Source organism: Hevea brasiliensis, chromosome 10 (assembly GCF_030052815.1).
Source record: "Hevea brasiliensis isolate MT/VB/25A 57/8 chromosome 10, ASM3005281v1, whole genome shotgun sequence".
In the NCBI taxonomy this organism is placed as follows: domain Eukaryota; kingdom Viridiplantae; phylum Streptophyta; class Magnoliopsida; order Malpighiales; family Euphorbiaceae; genus Hevea; species Hevea brasiliensis.
Genome location: NC_079502.1, coordinates 6,353,672 through 6,375,822, shown reverse-complemented (window position 1 = coordinate 6,375,822; position 22,151 = coordinate 6,353,672). Strand labels below are relative to the sequence as shown.

Here is a 22,151-nt window from a genome sequence, read left to right as displayed (position 1 = left end):
TTTTTGAACAATACTTCTTTAATTTTGGCACTTAATTCCACAACATGCTTTTTCTTTTTTACATTATAAATTATGTTAATTCATGCCATGGCTCAGCACATGCTTTCTGTAGATGGTTTTCTTGTTCTCAATAGCTGTTTCCCTTCTCATGTTTTGGAGGCATGCTCCTCTGATATTGTTCCTTCTTAGTTTCGGGGAATAAAACTCCATTTGCCATAAAAAGGAAGAAATTATATTAATTCAGCTAAATTTTCCATTTTGAATGATTGGAGCTATTGGATTGTTTTAATTCTTGATTTGGCACTTTACTCCCTGCATTGATGTGTTTGTATTTTGACCCTTCACATTATTTTTTTTTTTTCTAACAGTTTTTTATCGTAATCAGATTTTGAAGTTTATGTGATAAAGATACCATCTTTCAGTTTTTGGGTTTCTGTTTTCAATGATATAAACGTTTTGAATGCACAAGTGATTCAAAATTTAAGGCTCCAATAGAATTTGAGGAATCCCAGGAACGGTTAAGCGACAGCCCATTTCATATCTGGTGTTATATACGGTGGGGTTTTGAAACGTGAATTAGTATCTGCATCGATTATGTGAACAGTGTGAATTTGTGATTCTGGGTTGCAGCTTTTGTTGTCCTTATTAATGGAGGGTGGGATTTAGAGGCTTAAAAGGCTGAAATGTACGCGATGAGCTCAGTGTTTTAGAAGATGGATACCAAGGAAGATGCTGAATCACAAGAGGATCGGTCAAAAGAAGACCAGCCATCATCCCCATATGTGGTGTTACAGAATATATCTGAGGAGATTGTTGGTGAGGCACTGCAGAATGCCTTTACAGGTAATCAAACTCCTCAGCCAACTCCACCGGCTCATAGACGAAGTCAAAGTGAAGTTATAACCCGGGGACACATGCGAACCAGTAGTTTTCAGAGGCTGAAAACTCAGATGCAAAAGGCTTGGCGATGGGGTGGCAATTCGCGGGAACAAGATTATAGTTTCAATCCTGAGGTCTTGGCAAATCAGAAACGTCAGTGGTATCAGCTTCATTCCAAAACTCTGGTACTTTTATCTTTTGTTTTTTCCCGATATTTTCTTTGTGTTTTTTTTCAGTTTAAAACTTTATTTATGTACTTTATTTAAAGCAATTTGCATATGCAAGTCCTCTTGTAATGTACATGCCCTTAAATTTGCATAGCTATTCAGAACATCTGCACTTTCTTGCAGCCTTAATTACTTGTCAAATTGCTTAATGTGCATACCATAAGCTTATGGTTTGCAACAAAGGCTAATAAGTGATTAAGTTAGATGTTAGAACTTAACATAGATAAATAGTTCATTTTTTAAAAACTCTTTTTATTTAACTTTGAAGTGGAAATAGTTGTGTGCCATCTTGGATAAATGCCAGTAGTTCTCTATGTTTAACTCATACCATGTGACTAGTTCTAAGTCGGTGAACCTGCCTAACTCTTCTTTATTCAAGCTTGAGACCAGCTGTGTTGCAGTGCATGATTTTTAAGCATGGCTTAGCAGAGAATGTTCATTTCTATGAGTCAAATGATTCTGTCCATTTCTTGGTGCTTTTTGTCTTGACATTCTTAACATTTCAATATTCCAAATTAATCCTCATTTTGGAAAATGATTCAAAATATTGTAGTTCACTCTAAATACTTTTTAGAAATTGAGATCTGAAAATTTGTGCAAACCAAGTCCTGAGACAATTTCATTTTTTTTGATGTTTTGTTATTATTTGGCTTGAGGTTTAAGAACTTTCTTTTAATAAAGTATCAGATTACTTATGATGGAAATCCTAAGATGATCGCCTCTTTTTTACTATTGATTACATCTTATGATCGGGATTGCAGCTGCCTGTACCGTTAGATGGAGAGGAGATAGGAACGACTTATTATATTTTAGGGATGTTAAAGTAGAAAGTGAGGATTCTACTGATATGAGAAACTTCAATGACTGAATAGATCCGAGCATTTTATCTGAACATGTGGTGTCAGAAATGGAGAGCATTCATCAAGTACATCACTTTATTTTCTTTATTTTTCGAGAAAAATTTTCTTTCTGTATTGTCAATGACAAAGAACTCTAAAGACACTAATGTTGTCCACCATGCTAGATGCTATGGGCAGGACCTCTGTAAGAACTTTAATTCATGGTTTTTAAAAAATGATTCTAATGTAATGGTTTTCAAGTTCCATTAGATTCTTAGTATCACAACTGTCATGGTTATTACTTTTGCCTAATAGCCTTTACAGCCCTTTAATGAATTGACTAGTCATTGCATAATGGCCGTTATGATTTAATATCCAATGAGATATCGTCTTTTTTGCTGTTTCTCCTCCTGAATTTTCGAAAAATAACTTGTTCCATAGCTTGCACAATACCATTGGTTGCATGCATTAATTTTTATGTTTAGTATTTACTAGATTTAAAACATAAAAGACTTATAATATTTGAAAAAAAAAGTCAGAATTCTCGTAGCATTTACTAAAATTCTTGCAAATTTATGCATTAGACACATTTTACTGGTATAAAACATAAAATTCACTTCCATGGTAGTTGCAATTGCTGCATAAAGTCCATGTCAGCCTGTTTTTGCAACATTGCAATTACTATTGTCTTTAAAATTTTCCTTTTGTTTTATAAAGATAAATGCATATTCTCTATTACTGTTTTAGCTTGATATGTTTAATCTGTATCTTTCCTTACTTGAGCAATAAAAGAACCATATGGAGATCTTTTATTGCAAAACTCAACTCAACTCAACTAAGTCTTTATCCTAAAAATTTGGGGTCGGTTATATGGATTCGCTTTCTCCACTCTAAACGATTTTGGGTTAAATCCTCAGAATCTTTTATTACAAAATAGAAAAGAATATCTCTGTTAGTTGTGTTAAGCTAAAACATGTTCTCAGCATGAATGTGAAATTTATATGTATGTTTCTCTTCTTTCATGTTGCTGAATAAAATCTCTTCAGAATTTTAATGATATGCTCTCTGATTGAGCCTTTTCCTACAGCTTTTCCTGTCTTGCAAGTTGATTGACTTGATTGTTGATTCTTGGAATAACTTTATTAAGGAATTTTAGCGAAGATGATTAGAGGATTCGGTCTTGCTAGCTTTACTGTGTTCGCAATTTTGGTATGACTGAGTTGCAAATTATATGATTTGTGCAAAATGATGATTTGTTCTTTTATACTTCTGAAATATGATGTTAATATTGGTGGTTGTTTGTAGTTGACATTTTTACATGTGCTTTTATATTTTATTTTTTAATTCTTGCTATTTAATGAGATTATATCTGTCAAATTATACTAAATGAGCAGTGGGATGATGTTATTGTAGGACCATACAAAATTTAAGGAGCCCACCTCACTATTTGAACACTTTGTTATTGTGGGGCTTCATCCTAATGCCAATCTTGAGGCTGTGGAGGATGTATTTGCAAGAAGAAAGAAATGGGAGTTTGAGGCGGCAAAATCTGATATAATAGCATACAGAAGGCTGCAGTATCGGGGGCCTACATTTCCTTCAATGGAACCCCAGGTTAACTGACTGCTAGTTTAATAAAGCTCTTTTATAATTGTCAACAGTATCATATTTAGTCCAATGCTGGTTGTATTTCTTCTTAGGTTTACAAAATGGGGCAGTAACTTCTCTTCATGATCTTTTGGAGATTTTTATCTTTTCAAATTTACAATTTATTATGCTGTTCTACTTATAGATGATGAGGCATTTTTGTTCTCCAGTGGAAAAAATTTCAGCTCGTGCTATTATTTATTGACATCTGTTATGCAATTTAGCAATTGCTTTACCTGACATGCCTTTTAGACATCCTGACCTGAAACCATTGCAACAATTAATCAGTTGGGAATTTTTTTAGTGACATTTCTAAATAAATAAATATGACACTATCCACAATGAGAATTTGGTTTTATATCTTGATAAAATCTGGTTCCCTATCCATATTATCTGAAATTGCAATTATTTTCTCTTCTGCAGATACTTTTTAAATATCCTCCTGGGAAGAGATTACCTATGCGCCTGAAGGATTTAGGTTCCTTCTGCTTTCCTGAAGGTGTTAAGGTTTGAAGTCATTGATCTGTTATATTCTTATGTTTAGATATTTTGTACTCATGTGCTAAATGAATATGAGGAGTTTTTGGCTAAATCACTTTCCAGATTTGGTAATCATAAGTTATCCTACATTCCATGGGTGAGTTTCTCCCATAATATCTCAACTTATCCTTAGTTTTAGCACAATAACTAATCTAATTTTGTTGCAAAAAATCACCAAAGATTAATTTTAGTTTCAATAAATCATTAGAAGCATTTTCTGTCTGATGGCCCCAATTGAAAGAGAGAGTAGAAAGGAACTTTGAATGGTCCATCTTCACATCTATTGGTTTCTGTAATATAGCTTTTATAGACTGCCTATCAGAGTTACAGCAAGTTTCTTACTAGAATATGGATCACTCTAGCGAAATTAAACTTAGATATTTTTGCACAAATGAAAGAATAGTTACTGGGGAATTTGATACAGTGTTTTAAGAACAGCTTTTGTCCTAAGAAATTGGGTATCTCTGTATGTCTCAATGTTTTGTAAATGGACTATTGGCAATCTTGTGTAGATTTGAAGAATTTTCTTTCCTTGTTTTCTAAATTTTTATTAAACTTCATCATGGATGGGTGAAGGCTTAACACATCGTATGTTGAAGAGGCAATTTACAAGTTAAAAATTAATTACCTTGTTTTCCTTAAAAAGAAATATTGCAATTTTAGCAATGAAAGAAAAAATGGTCGAAGTAAAGTTAGCCTAGATGGCATAGATGTCCCATAAAGCACATACTTCAAATTCCTAGGATTTGTTGTACAAAGAGTTAGGGCAAATGAGGAGGATATAAGCCATAGGATTAAAGTAGGATGGTGCTGTGGAGAACTGAGATAAGAGCCATATATGATTGTAAAATACTGGTAAAGTCCTTGTGTTTTACAGGATTGTGACTTGATTAGCTATTATGTATCGCTGATGTGCCTTGAGGGCCATATTGAGGCACATCAATTGCAATGAGTGTTGGGCAGTACAATGAGTTCATAAGCTTGGAGTGGAAGAAATGGAGATGCTAAGATGCATGTGTGGAAATACAAGCATGGACCAGATAGGAATGAATGCATTGGTAGGTAGGTGGAAGTGGCACATACTGAGGAAAAGTTGAGAGGAAGGAGATTAGGATGGTTTGAACATGGTCATTGTAGACTAGCTAATGCACTGGTATAGAATATTGGCATGCTGAACTTACAAGAAATAGGAAAGAGAGGGAAGAATCCATATAGGCCATCCTCAACTAGTTTGGGATTAGGACTTAGTCGAGTTGAGTTAAAAGAAAATGCAATTTGTGGTTATAGTTTGGATGTTGATTTCTCGACCATGCTCTACTTGTTAATGTAATTAGTTCATGTTCTGGTGCTATGATAATCATGATTCACTGTCTCATTTGTGGATTTTCATCGTACAGACACGGTTATTGGAGAGGACTCCATCACTAAGTGAACTAAATGAACTTATTTATGGACAGGTATGCGAAACTACAGTTTCACTTTTATTTGCCCTATGATACAAATAATTCTTCTATTTGCAGCATCTAATAATTCCTAAAACCCTACCCTTTTTTTTGACAATACTGATTGTCTGTATTGTAGAATGCATGAATATTATTTTTATCCACTTTTGTTATCCATGCTTGATGAGGTATATGTAAGTATGAGAAAATATGAAGATGTTCAATAATTATATATATTTTTTTGTACTCTTTTTTCTTTTTCTTTTCTGTTGCATACACAAGTTAACTCATTTCCCTAGTTGAGAAAAAGATGATTGTTTGCTAAATGGTTGTTGACAGAGAAGCCAAAAGATTGAATTAAATAATTCTTATGGTCTTAGTTCTGAAAGTTACAAGACAACCTATTTATACAAGAATTCTAAAATAGGAAATTGAAATATACAGAAAAATAAAGACCTATTTTACAGCCCTAATTAAGGAAATATACAATAAAGGAAAAAGCCCTAAATTAACGTAATACTGTCAACAATGGTACATGAGCGAAAGACCTCAAAGTTGTTGGGATTGTTATGTTCCTAGGAAGCATCAATCATTTGTCTTGCAAGTTTTGCAGCTTCAAGCCTACATATATATAACATTTCTGTATCATTTTCTTTGCTTTCAAGAAGTTCTTTTATGAATAGATAGTAGCAAAAAACGCACAAACCAATGGGTAGCTTAGCGGTGAGCCTACCCATTTGCTAGTGCAAGTCCTCTGTTCAAGTCCCTATTATATCCTGTCTGTATTTCAAAACATAATTGTCCTGGATTTCAAGGAGATATCTTATGATGAAGCTTCTTATTTCTTTGAAATGATTACTATAATACTTGCATTTCCTCACTTGGAAGGAGATATTTTCTGGTGAAGGATTGTTGTCCGCAGAAACTTGATAAAGCATAAATTTATTTTGGGAGATGTCTCATTCCTCAAACTTGATTTCTATTATGAGTAATGAAGTTTTTCACTTTAACTCTGAATCTGATTAAAACTAGATTTCTGAGTACAGCCCCTGTTTGTGTGTTTTCCTCAATGCAGAATGCTTTTTCACTTTAAATTTTAATTGGATGTTAGCAAAGAAATAATATGTTCAGTATTGCTTATTTTCTGCAGATGCATATGGGGAGGGATGATCTAGCATTCATATTTTCGCTTAAGGTAATTATTCTTTTGTTTCTTCATCTCACTTATATTCCAGATACATATCATTACTTTCATATATTGATTCTCATTTGGATTTGAATTGCAATAACCATAATTATAAGTGTGTCGTGATTAATTTTTTCAAACTTGTGGTATATTTCTGGATGTTGATAGTCGTGAAATCAATTTACTTTTTGCGCAAAATTGATGCTTGAAACAGAAGGGTGTTTCCATCTTAGGTCCATAGGAACATTGAAACAGAATGGTTTCATGTTCCTTCATTGATTGGTTATTCCTCTCCGTTCTAATATGAACCTGCCTAACTTCAACTCAAAAGTAAGCTCACAAGGGGATGTTTGCAAACCCATATATATATAATACCCAAGACCTTTCTGCAAAACCAATGTGGGACGCATTATTCCCGACCCTTTTAGATTGAACGTCGTCGTGAAACAATTGGGGTCGTGACTCGTTCACCCTGACCTCTCCCGAAGAACGTCAGGGAACCTTTGTACATGGCCCACAGACCCATACAGAGTGAGATTCTGATACCAAATGATATGAACCTGCTTAACTCCACCTCAAAAGCTAGTTCACAGGGGGAGTTTTGCAAACCCATATATATAACACCTAAGACCTCCTTGCATAACCGATGTGGGACGCATTACGTTCATATCACTTCTTCAGATTTCAGCCTCGTGTCCTCTAGTTGAAGTCTGTCCAGTAGACTCTCTGTTTAACTCGTCACTGTCATCAATTGTTTGATCAGGATGCAATTAACTAGGCTCCTAGAATAATAATAATTTTTTTTTTATTCTTGTTACTTTTAAGATTCACCTCCATATTAAATTATCGAATTTGGAACCTCATTCTTGGAGACCATAATAAATGAAAAACACACCATTTTGACTGAGGTGCAAATTTTCATGGCAGAGATCAACTGTCATGTCTGATCTTAATTTGGCTATACTTTTATGTAGTCAGCCACATTAGTTTCACAGGAATTCCTGGCCAGGCCCTGTCCTTCCTGTCACATTTTGCTTTTTGTGAGTGCAGGCATGAATATCTGCATGTTTAATGGTAGGGATTAAATTAATGATTTCATTTAATGCTCTGCTTGAGTGAGGCCCACTGAGATTTCAGGCCTTCTTCTGTTTCGCATTGTGTACACTGTTGTGCTCCTCCTTTCGGAGGATTCTCTGCTTTCTCCCCCCCTCCCCCAACTACTTCCCAATGGTACCCACTTTTCTTTTACTGAGAGAAGCATATGCAAGAATATACATATTTAGTTTCTTTCAATTTTTTATCTGTTTTAATAGAAAGTGATCCACTCTCCACAACTTTGCATGACTTCCATTTAAATGTTTGTAATTGCAGAAGGAAATCACTAATCTTAATTCTAAAATTGAATTTTTGTGTCAGTTATTTTGTTTTTTTTCATTTCTTGTGGATATCTGGTTCAGTTGTCTGAGATTCAAGAAGTAGATAAATACTTAATGTATTTTTTGTTCCCTTGATCAGGTTGCAGATAATGACACACTTTATGGGGTTTGCTTGCATGTAACAGAAATTGTTCAAAGGCCACCTGGTATTTTAGGCACCATGTCGCCCCTTTCACAATTATCTGGACGGTGCTGCCGCTTTTTGGTTTCTGCGCCTCGCTGCTATTGTATGCTGACTAGAGTTCCTTTCTTTGAGTTACACTATGAGATGCTGAACAGGTTAATTTTAATTTCTTCCAACTTGTATGAATCAGTAGTTGCTCAATCATGAAGCAAAAGATTTTAATGTTTTTAAGCATTGATCCAGTAAAATTTACTGTATTTACTTGGATGCAGTATCATTGCACAGGAGCGTTTGAATCGGATAACACAATTTGTTAGTGAAGTATCATTGAGTTGTGTCCCTACAGCATCCAAACAACATGATCAAATGAATATGAATGTTGACTACCCTGATAGGGAATGTGATGTTAATTGGATGGCTTCTGCAATACCTGTTGACAGTGCTGTGACCTTTACTGCTGCTGCTGCTGGAATTGTATCAGATGATGAGACCCGAACATTGTCACCAAAGATATGGGAATCTCATTCTCCTGAAAGTGGTTCTACTAGCGAGGCTTCAGATTTGAGTCTAGTAAGGGAAGTAGAGAAGGATGATAGGAAGAATTCTGATGATTGTGCTTCTGAGTCATCAGAAACTCGCTCTGATGCTTTGGAAAGAATGGATGGGAGCTATGAAAGTAGCCAAGCCTCTCCTGAGATTGGAGCATTTAACTGCTCTAGGAGCCATGGTTTGGAATGTCGAGGAAGTTTTGATTCTTTATTCAGGTAGTAGATTTACAATTATTATATGTTAACTTCATTTCTCAGTTCTGGATATGACAAATTTAAGAATTTACTGTTGTATTTTGTCCTTGTAGTTTGGTTTAGGTAATGTAATTTTGTAAACTCTTGTATAGATTCTCCTGCTTTTCCTTCACTCAATGCCAGTTGACTTTGGTAGTTGCCATCTTCTGCACTGTCAATCCACTCTTCTTGGTACAATTTCAGTAATATATCGTTATCTTTTGGCAGTCCAGTTAGAAGCATGGCATTAGAGGATGAGGATGATGAAATTTTTGCAAATTGTGAAAAAGATTTTGATGATGACTTCATAATGGAATGGGCTAGGGTTAGTATTTTTTTCCCCTTCTCTTTTTATCCATCTATTATTTCACATATGGATGTGTTAATTACCATCGGATCGATTTTCTTTTGGGTGTGAACTCTTGGATAGGAAAACAAAAATGATTTGCTGCAGATAGTTTGTGGTTATCATTCTATGCCTCTTCCCCAACAAGGAAGTGAAATAGTTTTTCAGCCTCTTGAACACTTACAAGCTATTGAGTATAAACGGCCTTCAGTTTCTGACCTTGGTTTTTCTGAAAATTATTTAGCTATGGTTGAAGCTACTGAGGTATTTCTTTCTTCACTAATAGTTCTTAAGCTATGATTCTTGATTAATTCATTTGCTTACTACTTCTAATATTGGAAAAAGGTCAATGCAAAGTTGGCAGCTGCTGAAGAAGCTTTTGCACTCTCAATATGGACAACTGCAACTATATGTCGAGTTCTATCACTTGAAAGTGTAATGTTCTTGTTATGCAAAGTTGCAATGGATTGAATTCAACAGTATTTAGGACATCAATTTCTTGGAAGTGATATATTCGTGTTATGCAAAGTTGCATTGCATTTCTTTTCATCCATCTGTTACTCTGCTTACTTGAAATTTCCTTTTCATTTATTGCTATTGTTATATCAATTTCTTTAATGCTACATTATCAGGGCTAATGGGCATGGAGTTGTGCAGTGGTAAATTCTGTCATGAAATTAGAGTTTTTAGGTTTGAGGCTTCAAAGCAGCCTCTTTTAAAGGCCCCACGTCAGACTTCAGAGGGATCTTAATTGGTTGATAGTCTACCTTATTGGGGCGATACCCTGATTCAGGATTTAGCAGCCCTAGATCTTTTTGAAAATGTAGCCCTAAAAGCAGGACAATGATCCATATAGCTAACCTTAACTAGTTTGGGATTGAGGCATAGTTGAGTTGAGCCTACCTTATTGGGATAAATATGAAGTTTGTTAAAAGAAGAAGACATACAAAGGGGGAAATTTTTTTTTGGAAAAATGAACCTTGATAACCCATGTCAGCTGTAAGACCTAAAAACATAGTCCCTTCACTGCAGCTAATTATTATTGCTGTAAGTTGAACTACAAGGCAGCACCAAAAAAGTTTTAGTTACAACTGTCTGTGTGACATAAATGGATTTGAAGCCAGCATATGGATAACAATGTGTTTTCTGCAACTGCAAATTATTCTAGCTCTTTGCTCTCTCTCTCTCTCTCTCTCTCTCTCTCTCTCTCTCTCTCTCTAAGCTGTTTATAAAATGGTAGAATGTTTGTAACCTTTAGGTTGGTGCTTACATAACATATGAAGTTTTGGAGTATGATGGTTAGTCTTACATTTGATGTTTTGGAGTATGATGGTTAGTTTGTACAGTTTTATCAAATTATATTCATATTTCATTTTCTATTTTAGAACCCAGTGCTATATACTTCAATGTTTCATCATACATTATACTTTCCTTATTCTTAACCCAGAGATAGGGCTACTGGTTCTGTCTACCATTTTGTTGAGGTGTGAAAGGTGGACTACAAGTTATAATCAGGATTCCTTTTTGTTTGGTTCCTGTGTACTACAATTACAACCCCCTTTTTGCACCTTATATTGATTTCATTTTGAAAAATATAACTGACGAATTTTTGTTGTAAATAAACTGTTCTGTTTTCCTCATAAATTCTTGAAGACTGTATGCAGGCATCTGAGTTTGATGTTTTCTTACACAAATATGCATTTTTAGATGTGAATTTGGTGGTAGTTCATTGATGTGTATAGCTAGCATATTCATAAAGGTTATGCCTTTCCATGGGTGAACAAATATATTTCATATTAAACATACATTGATATACATTGTGAGCAGTTATGATTGAGAACGGCCTTTAATTTATTTCATCTATTTAAAAATTCCCTTTTAATTTTTCAAGCATTTCTATATCCATTGGGTTGCTTATGGAACTTATGTAGGTCATTTAAGTCTGATACACAGTACTGCTTCCAGGTTTTGACGCTAATTGGAGTATTACTGGAAAAACAAGTGGTGGTAGTATGCCCAAACCTGGTGAGTTGATACTGTCATCATAAATAACTATGCTGATCCACAGATGAGTTCTTTTTTTCCCCCTTTTGGATTAAGTTTCTCATTTTCTTATTTGCTTTTTCTTTTGGCAATTACTGTTTCTTACAAATGGCTTATATAACAGGCTTTTGGCTCTGACTCTAGTTTCAATCAATGCAGGGTGTTCTATCTGCTATAGTTTTATCTCTTGTTCCCATGATTCGTCCATTTCAATGGCAGAGTTTATTTCTTCCAGTAAGTTGAATAGTAGTTATGCACCAATGATTTCTTTTCCAACAGAGAACATCTGAGATTTATCTAAAAAATTTGATGTTAGTCATCACATGTCTTAGATAATTTCTCCTTGAAGTGATGTCACTTTTCAATTTTTTAGCAAGAATTGTAGAAGGTGCAACTACCTATGCAACAATTGATGACATTAATATGCAAGAGAGGGGGCATAATCGAACAAGTAAATTTATTGCTTCTAAGTAATTTTAAAGGCTTAGAAGGGAAACATATTATGCATAGGTGACAAAAAGTAGTGCTCATCCAGGAAATTTCAAATCCTCAAATCTACATCTGCATTTCATCACTAATAGGCATAATAATGCAGCTTTTCAAACATATTGAGCACCTTTCGAGCTTTATACGATTCTAAAAGAGCACCAACTGGAGATGAGAGGATCTCTTGCTACAAAACATTGTAGCAACAAAGGAGCTAGTCTTCCTACTAAATGTTCATCCACACAAGGAAGCAATTAAGGCATCTTTTTCTTTTCTTTATTTTTTAAGATTCTCCTCTTTTAGCAATAAAATTATTTCTTGTGCCTCACTAGTGTCAAAGCTCTCAAAGTAAAGATCTCAGGGGGGTTTAACATCTGCATTGTCCACATGGCACCTTTTCTTCTAAACCCAAAAAAAAAAAAAAAAAAAAAAAACCTGAAATATTTTGTTGATTATTATCATGTCTTCTACTTTGTTATACATTATATTAGTAGATTCTTTAAAAAAATGAATTTCTAAATTCTATTTGAAGTATTACATGGGATAATTGATGCTTTTTTCAGAATATTAAATTTTGTTGAGATGTAGAAGTTTACTATTGGTTGGTCAAAATGTAGTTTGGACATCACATCTTATGTAATTGGTTTTGGTCTGGAATAACTTGAAATTTGTAATTGTTCATGCCATTAGTAGGTATTTATAAAATTGGCATAATTGGTGCTCGGCTAAATTCTCTGTTGATCTTGTACAGATTCTGCCTGGGAGAATGCTTGATTTTCTTGATGCTCCAGTTCCCTTTATTGTGAGTTTCACTTATTTTACTATTTTGTTGACAAGATATCATGTAACTGTGATGGTTGTTTTTGTTTGTAAATTAATCTCTCCTCTCAATATGCTTCATTATTTGATTTATCTCCACAAACTAGAAGTCTCTAGTTTTTCCCTCCTTTTGTGGTCGTAGGATGAAAATTGAAGGAAAAAAAAAGCGGAAGTTAAGAGTTAATTTGGCCGTTGGAGTGTTACATCAGGTGGTGGTTGAGTATTGAAGTGTTGGCCAAACTTCAGGCTGGAATTAATTAGATTAAATATGAGCGACTTCATTTCCATCTTTAGAAGGACGAAGTATAATATCCATCAGAAATTTAAATGTGAAAATAAAGAGTGGAGTGAAGAAGGAAAATATGTTTATGCAACCTAGAACTTGGTGGAACTTAAAAGGACGAACCAAATAGTTTTTGAGGAGAAGCTATTGTAGGAAACAAAGAATTGGAGAATTTCTTTATATTTTTCACATCCAAAATGATTTACAAGGATTATAATTTATATACAAAGGTTAGGACTAAAAAGGAAACTAATAATAGCCAATAAATACAATGATTCCTAATTATATTCTAATTTACAGTTAATTTACAGTACTTAAGGGATTCTAACATTCCCCCTCAAGTTGGTTCATGTATGTTGCACATGCCCAACTTGCAAACTAAAGTATGAAACCCCTTACAACTTAATTCCTTAGTGAACACATCAGCTAACTGGTCTTTTGATCCTACGTAAGAGATGCTTAAGGAACTCAACTCAACTCAACTCAACTAAGTCTTTATCCCAAAAATTTGGGGTAGGCTCTATGGATTCTCTTTCTCCACTCTAAACGATTTTGGGTTAAATTCTCACAAATGTGTAATGCTTCTAGGTCATGTTGTACTATTCTCCTCTAGGTCAGTTTAGGTCTAGCTCTTCTTTTCTTTCTATCATCTAACCTAATGTGCTCTACTTGTCTAACTGAAGCTTCCGTATGTTTACGCTCGCTTCACTTGACCAAACCACCTCAATCTCCCTTCTCTCAACTTATCCTCAATTGGCACCACTTCTACCTTTTCTCTAATACTCTCATTACGGACTTTATCTGGTCTAGTATGGCCACTCATTCACCTTAACATTCTCATCTCCACAACTCTTATCTTAGACTCATACGACTCCTTCAGTGCCCAACACTCACTCTTAAGGAACTATAGATAATTTTTTCTTTTATGAAGTGTCTGTCAATCTCTATATGCTTGGTCCGATCATGCTGGACTGGATTGTGAACTATACTGATGGCAGCTTTGTTATCACAGAACAATGACAAATCACTAGCTTCCAGCAATTTTAATTCCTCCATCAACTTTCGTAACCATAATAGCTCACAAATACCTTGAGCCATTGTTCTGAACTTATTCTTTGCACTGAATCTAGCTGTCACAATTTACTTCTTGCTTCTCTAAGTGACTAGATTACCACCAACAAAAGTACAATAACCAGATGTCGATCTCCTATCATCAAGAGATTCAGCCCAATCTGCATTTGTAAAGGCCTTAATCTGAAGATGGCCATGCTTTGAGAAAAGAAGTCCTTTCCCAGGTGCAGATTTTAAGTATCGCAAGATGTGAAAAGCAGCCTCCAAATGAGATTCACGAGGATCATGCATATACTGACTCACTAGACCCACTGCATATGCTATATCTGGTCTAGTGTGCAAAAGTTAAATTAGTTTGCCAACCAACCTATGATATATCCGCTAATTCCTCAACTTCAGCTTGCAATTTGTGATTTGCCTCAATGGAAGACTCTGCTGGTTTACAACCTAGCATTCCTGTTTCCTCCAAGAGATCCAGTATGTACTTCCTTTGAGAAATAAAGATTCTTTTATCTGATCTGGCAAGCTCTATTCCAAGAAAGTACTTTAGCCTTCTCAAATCTTTGATTTCAAACTCTTGTGCTAGTCGCTCCTTTAGATGAGTCATTTCTTCCCTATCATCACTAGTTATCACAATATTATCCATATAGACAATAAGCAATGTGATCTTACCCTTATAGTGTTTTATAAATAAAGTGTGATCAGCATTGCTTTGTGTTGGAATCCCACATCTAAAGAATATGAAGTAAAAAGGGCAATATATAAGTAGTTGGGTTGCAACATTGACTTGGCTAGTCATTTTGATGTGTAAAGCAATCTAATCACTTATATAAGCCCAAATTAAAATGAATTAAAGTATAATTTGTCCAACACTCTCTCAAATTTAACATGGCATCAGAGCCTAGACTGGGTTGTGGGTTTCAGCCGCCCATAAGGCTGTATAATTGGGCTCGTATTGGGTTAAAAATAAAAATACAAACTAATTGTCAAGTGACAACTATATGGTTGCACTTGAGCGGGGAGTGTTGGAATCCCACATCGAAAGAATATGAAGTAAAAGGGTAATATGTAAGTGGTTGAGTTGCAACATTGACTTGGCTAGTCATTTTAATGTGTAAAGTAATCTAATCACTTATATAAACTTAAATTAAAATGAATTAAAGTGTAATTTGTCCAACACTCTCTCAAATTTAGCACTTTAGCAGTATCTAAAGGAAACCATAGCCTTACTGAACCTGTCAAACCATGCCCTAGGTGACTGTTTTAGACCATACAGTGCTTTCTTCAGTCTGCAAACTTTTCCTCTGGTCTTCCCATCTTCAAACCTTAGAGGAATTTCCATATACATTTCTTCTTCGAAATCACCATGTAGAAAGGTATTTTTTACATCAAACTGCTGCAAATCCCACTCAAGATTTGCTGCACAGGATAGTAAAATTCTGATGGTATTCATTTTAGCAACAGGAGCAAAAGTTTCCAGGTAATCTACCCCATACGTCTGTGTGAAGCCTTTTGCTACTAGCCTAGCCTTATATCTTTCAATTGAACCATCTGCTCTATGTTTCACAGTGAACACTCACTTGCATTTAATTGACCTTTTTCCCTAGTGGAAGAGTAACAAGTTCCCATGTCTTATTCTTTGCCAGAGCTTTCATCTTCTTCACCATGGCTGCCTTCCATTTTGGTTCAAGACATGCTTTCTTCCAATCTTGCGGGATAGAAACAGAGGAAACAGATAATAGAAAGGCTTTATAGGATGGAGACAGAGAATCATAGGAAATGAAATTAGAGATGGGATGTTTAGTGAAGGTTCTAACACCTTTTCTGAGAGCAATAGGAATATCAAGATCATTATCAAAAGAAGAAAGAGCAGACTGAGAATTAAAATTAGACTCATCAAGAGCTAAAGAAGACTCATCACATATCTTAGGATGTTCAGGAATTGAATCACATATCTTAGGATGTTCAGGAATTGAATCCAGAGATTCCAATTGATCAGCAGTCTCCTGCTCGATGGCTATAGCTGTCTTATTCCGCCAAGTATGGATTCTCAAATCTGGCCTATTCAGTTTCCCTCGAGATTTAGGTTGCTCCCCCTGAATATCATTTTTAGGTATAGGCTCTAAACCCATATTTTCCCCTTGAAGTTTAAAGTTGGGAGAGGACAAAGAAGAAGGGAAAGACAAGTCTTATTCCTTCCTATGCTCCCCTTGAAGAGGTGGATGAAAATAAGATTCAGATTTCCTAAAGGTAACATACATGCTCACAAAATATTTCCGTGTAGAAAGGTGGTAACACCTATACCCCTTCTGAGTACTGGAATAACCAACAAAGACACACTTCAGGGCCCGAGGTTCTAACTTTTCCCTATTAGGCTGATGAATAAAGCAAATACAACCAAAAACCTTTGCAGGAACAGTATATGAATTTTTACCTTGCAAAACCTCTAAAGGACCCTTAAACTCCAAAGTCCAAAGTGGCATCCTATTAATAAGATATGCAACAGAAAGAATAGCATCCCCCTAGTAAAGTTTGGGAATATTCATTGTAAACATTAGAGACCTAGCAACCTCAAGTAAGTGTCTATTTTTTCTTTCAGACACCCCATTTTGAGCACTAGTGTTAACATAACTAGTCTGATGCAAAATTCCATGTGACTTCATATACTCCTGAAAAACTTTATTCATATATTCTGTACCATTATCAGTTCTCAGTATTTTAACATGAGCGTCAAACTGTGTGCTAATCATTTTGTGAAACTGCTAAAAACATGAAAATATTTTATTTTTCGCTTTCATCAGATGTACCCAAGTTAACCTACTGCAACAATCAATAAAGGTCACAAACCATCTATAGCCTGATAAAGACAATTTGAGTAGGTCCCCACACATCAGAATGGATAATCATAAAAGGAACTGAAGCCTTATTATTTATTGCCGGATAAGATTGTCTAGTATGTTTGGCAAACTCATAAGTATCACGTACTAACAATTTAGTTTTGCATTGCTTAAACAAAAGAGGATAAAGTTTCTCTAAAACAGTAAATGAATGATGTCTAAGTCTCCTATGCCACTGGATAATTTCTTTCTTAGCACCCATAGACTGTCCCGACATTGCCTGATCAACACAATCATTCAATAAATATAGTCCATCTTGCAGTCTACTATTGCCAATCGTTCTCCCTGTTATCAACTCCTAAAATACACAGTGAGTAGGAAAAATTTAATTTTGCAGTTGAGAGTTTTTGTGATAGAACTGACAGACGGAAGGTTAATAGAAAAGCTAGGCTCATGTAAAACAGAACCAAGACTTATAATAGGAATACATTTAACAGAATATGTTTCAGAAACATTAGATAAGGATCCATCAGCAGTATGAACTTTTTCTTTGCCTGAACATGAAGAATAGGATATGAATTTATTCAAAGAGCCTGTCATATGCTTGTTTGCTCCAGAATTTATAACCCAAAATGAATTATTATGATTGAGAAGTGTTATGGAAAGTCAATCACTATGTTATGGAAAGTCAATCACTATATTATTTCTCTGTATATTTTGTATTCTGTATTCCTATTTAGGATTTCTTCCTAATTAGTAGAACACAATTATAGGAATCAATTGTATATATATACCTATGTACAGATTAATTGAAATCAATGAGAATCATCTCTTTCTACATGGTATCAGAGCAAGTCATCAATCTAGGGTGACTATTTGTTCTCACTACCCAGCTCAGGAGAGACCTTGGCCGCCGACCGGCCGTTTCAACCCCGATCAACATCGCCGGCGTCGTCTCAACCCCCTCATTCCACCACTGTGTGCTGTTGCCTGATCCAGTATAACCATTAAAGGACTTCTGAGGTTTGGCTCTCAGATCCTATTTTGGTATTTGCTTGATTTGTGATTTTGGGTTATTTTGCTGCTATAAGCACTTTGGATAAGCGTTTCGGTTAGTTTTCTTTGTCTCAACAAATGGCAGACAATAAGAATGTTATTTCTGATGTGATTCCGGTGATGACTAAGATCACGGAACACAAACTTAATGGTTCGAATTACCTGGAGTGGAGTAAGACTGTTAGGGTCTATTTGCGTAGCATTGATAAGGATGATCACCTTACTAAAGATCCACCCACTGATGATACACGACAATCTTGGCTAAGGGAGGATGCTCGGTTGTTTTTGCAGCTTCGGAACTCGATTCATAGTGAGGTAATTAGTTTAATTAATCACTGTGAATTTGTTAAGGAATTGATGGATTGCTTAGATTTTCTGTATTCTGGTAAAGGGAATATCTCCCGTATTTATGATGTTTGTAAGGCATTCTACCGTACTGAGAAAGAGGATAAGTCTCTCACGGCTTATTTTATGGATTTTAAACGGGTATATGAGGAACTTAATGTATTGTTGCCTTTTAGTCCTGATGTGAAAGTTCAACAGGACCAACGGGAGCAACTGGCTGTTATGAGTTTTCTTGTAGGCCTTCCTTCAGAGTATGAGACTACTAAATCTAAGATCCTCTCCAGTTCTGAGATTTCCTCTTTGCATGAAACGTTCACACGGGTCCTTCGTACAGAGAGTACTCAATCTTCACAGCCTGCCAGTAGTGCTCTTATTAGCCGTAATCCAAATGGGCAACAGGGTAATAGAAGAGGAAGTAGAGGAGGAATTACAGGCAACAGAAGTAATCAGCGTAATGGGGAGGCTAGTTCTAATCAGGACTCAAGAGGAGTCATTTGTTATTATTGCCATGAGCCTGGCCATACAAAATATAATTGTCCGCAACTTCAGAGAAAAAATCAGCGATCACAGATGGTAAATATGGCAGTAGAGAATTCTACAGTATCTTCCTCTGAGAAAATTATTTTGGTATCTGCAGAGAATTTTGCACAAATTTTCCAGTATCAGGCATCTTTAAAGCCTACCAGTTCCCCTGTCACTGCGATCGCTGAGTCAGGTAAATCCACTACATGCCTTGTGTCTTCTTCATCCAAATGGGTTATTGATTAAGTGCGATGGATCACATGACAGGTAATTCTAGTCTTCTATCCGCTTTTCACCTAATCTCACTTCCTCATCTGTTACTTTGGTGATGGTTCTACTTCTTGTGTCATGGGTTGCAGGCTGCGAACCCGACTTCGTCAATTTCTTTGTCTTCTGTTTTGTGTCTACCAAAATTCTCTTTTAATCTACTTTCTGTTAGTAAACTTACTCGTACCTTAAATTGTTCTGTTTCCTTTTTTCCTGACCAGTGTTTGTTTCAGGATCTTACGACGAAGCAGATTATTGGTAGAGGACGCGAGTCAGGTGGTCTCTACATTCTGGAAAATCATATACCGCGGTCGCTTGTTTGCTCCAGTACCTTAACACCTCTTGAAGCTCATTGTAGATTGGGTCATCCTTCTTTGTCTACTATGAAGAAGCTGTGTCCTCAATTTCAGTCTTTATCAGTACTAGAATGTGAGTCGTGTCAGTTTGCAAAATATCATCGTTTGCCTTCTGTGTCTAGAGTCAATAAACGGGCTTCATCTCCTTTTGAATTAGTTCATTCTGATGTTTGGGGTCCTTGTTCTGTTACATCTAAAACTGGATTTCGTTATTTTGTTACTTTTATTGATGATTACTCTCGTGTTACCTGGTTATATTTAATGAAGAATCGTTCTGAGTTATTTTCTATATTTTGTGCCTTTTGTAATGAAATCAAAACTCAATTTAATATTTCTGTGCGCATATTAAGAAGTGACAATGCCAAAGAATACTTTTCAGCACAATTTCAGCCTTATATGACACAAAATAGCATTCTTTATCAGTCTTCCTGTGTGGATACCTCATCCCAAAATGGCGTGGCCGAAAGAAAAAGTCGTCATCTTCTTGAGGTAACTCGTGCTCTTCTTTTTCAGATGAAAGTACCTAAACACTTTTGGGCGGATGCAGTTTCTACGGCATGTTTTTTGATCAATCGTATGCCGTCTTCTGTCCTTAATGGGGATATTCCTTATACTACTTTGTTTCCTATTGAACCTCGTATTTTTTGTTGTACCTGTTTTGTGCGTGATGTTCGTCCACAGGTTACTAAATTAGATCCAAAATCTCTCAAATGTGTCTTCCTTGGGTACTCCCGGCTCTAAAAAGGGTACCGTTGTTTCTCTCCTACTCTTAATCGTTATCTTGTTTCTGCAGATGTCACATTTTTTGAGTCCACTCTATTTTTTCCTCCATCATCTGTGTATGAGAGTCAGGGGGAGGAGGATGATCTCTTAATATATACTGTCCAACCAATGTCTAGTCCTCTCCCATAGCCTGTTCCTTCTGTCTCTAGACCTACTCGACCTCCTGTTATTCATGTTTATTCCACGAGATTGGAGATTCCTGACTCAGATCCTCCACCAGCTACTTCGTTGGGAGATCCTGTACCTCATACTGATCATGATTCTGATCTAGACTTACCCATTGCTCTTCGTAAAGGTAAACGTTCATGTACTTACCCTATCTCTTCTTTTGTTTCTTATAATCAATTGTCTTCTTGTTCTCGGTGTTTTGTTACTTTTTTAGACTCTATTCCTATCCCTAATACTGTTGATGAGGCACTGTCTCATCCTGGCTGATGTGATGCTATGAAAGAGGAAATGGAGGCTTTAGATGCTAATGGTACATGGGAACTATTGCCTTTGCCCACTGGTAAGAAAGCTATTGGTTGCAAATGGGTATATACAGTAAAGGTAAATCCTGATGGTTCTGTGGCTAGGTTAAAAGCACGCCTTGTAGCAAAAGGATATGCTCAGACATATGGGGTTGATTACTCTGATACTTTTTCTCCTGTAGCTAAACTTACTTCTATTCGCTTATTTATCTCTTTAGCAGCTACATATGATTGGCCCCTGCATCAATTGGATATCAAGAATGCTTTCCTTCATGGTGATCTTCAGGAGGAGGTGTATATGGAGCAACCACCTGGGTTTGTTGCTCAGGGGGAGTTGGGTAAAGTTTGTAGGCTTCGGAAGTCTCTTTATGGCTTGAAACAAAGTCCTAGGGCATGGTTTGGGAGATTCAGTGAAGCAGTACAGGAATTTGGTATGCAAAAGAGTAAGTGTGATCACTCAGTATTTTATAGGTAATCTAAGGTTGGTCTAATTCTCCTGGTAGTCTATGTGGATGACATTGTCATCACTGGAAGTGACTCTGCAGGTATTTCATCTCTTAAAACCTTCCTCCAAACTCAGTTTCAGACCAAAGACTTGGGATTGTTAAAGTATTTCTTGGGTATCGAAGTTATGAGAAGTAAGAAGGGTATTTTCTTGTCTCAAAGAAAATATGTCCTCGATCTATTGATAGAGACAGGAAAATTAGGTGCTAAGCCTTGTAGCGCACCAATGACTCCAACTTTACAACTGTTAGCAGGGGATAGTGAGTTGTTTGAAGATCCAGAGAGATACAGGAGATTGGTAGGAAAATTGAACTACCTTACAGTCACTCGTCCTGACATTGCTTATGCCGTTAGTGTGGTAAGTCAGTTTATGTCTTCCCCAACTGTTGCTCATTGGGAAGCCTTGGAACAAATCTTGTGTTATCTGAAGGGCGCTCCAGGAAGAGGTTTGCTATATGGTAATCATGGGCATTTGAATGTTGAATGTTTTTCAGATGCCGACTGGGCTGGATCTAAGGTTGACAGGAGGTCAACTCTCTGGATATGCGTTTTTATTGGAGGAAATTTGGTGTCTTGGAAGCAAGAAGCGAGTGTAGTTTCTCGATTTAGTGCCGAATCCGAATACAGAGCCATGGCACAATCAGTATGTGAGGTAATGTGGATACTTCAATTACTAGATGAGACAGGTTTTAAGACTTCCCTGCCTGCGAAATTATGGTGTGATAATCAAGCTGCTCTTCATATTGCTTCTAATCCGGTGTTTCATGAGCGGACCAAACATATTGAGATTGATTGTCACTTTATTCGTGAAAAGATTTAACAACAGATCATCTCAACAGGACACATCAAAACTGGAGAGCA

At 36.0% G+C, this 22,151-nt stretch overlaps 1 protein-coding gene across 3 annotated transcripts in view; it reads left to right on the top strand.

Annotated features, from left to right (window-relative positions):
• LOC110639726 (uncharacterized) overlaps positions 1 to 22,151 on the top strand; it is a 28,177-nt gene that overhangs the window by 247 nt on the left and 5,779 nt on the right. Inside the window, exons 2-14 of one of the 3 annotated variants that reach the window (XM_058129057.1) lie at positions 386 to 1,064; positions 3,359 to 3,559; positions 4,016 to 4,099; positions 5,530 to 5,589; positions 6,725 to 6,769; positions 8,276 to 8,475; positions 8,593 to 9,084; positions 9,331 to 9,427; positions 9,533 to 9,712; positions 9,794 to 9,883; positions 11,414 to 11,473; positions 11,651 to 11,725; positions 12,729 to 12,779. In XM_058129057.1, coding sequence (XP_057985040.1) covers positions 714 to 1,064; positions 3,359 to 3,559; positions 4,016 to 4,099; positions 5,530 to 5,589; positions 6,725 to 6,769; positions 8,276 to 8,475; positions 8,593 to 9,084; positions 9,331 to 9,427; positions 9,533 to 9,712; positions 9,794 to 9,883; positions 11,414 to 11,473; positions 11,651 to 11,725; positions 12,729 to 12,779 — 1,986 coding nt within the window. In that variant the 5' untranslated portion in view covers positions 386 to 713. Of the gene's footprint in view, positions 1 to 368; positions 1,065 to 3,358; positions 3,560 to 4,015; positions 4,100 to 5,529; positions 5,590 to 6,724; positions 6,770 to 8,275; positions 8,476 to 8,592; positions 9,085 to 9,330; positions 9,428 to 9,532; positions 9,713 to 9,793; positions 9,884 to 11,413; positions 11,474 to 11,650; positions 11,726 to 12,728; positions 12,780 to 22,151 lie in introns of all 3 variants that reach the window. The other 2 variants (XM_058129059.1, XM_058129058.1) reach the window with 2 other exon arrangements.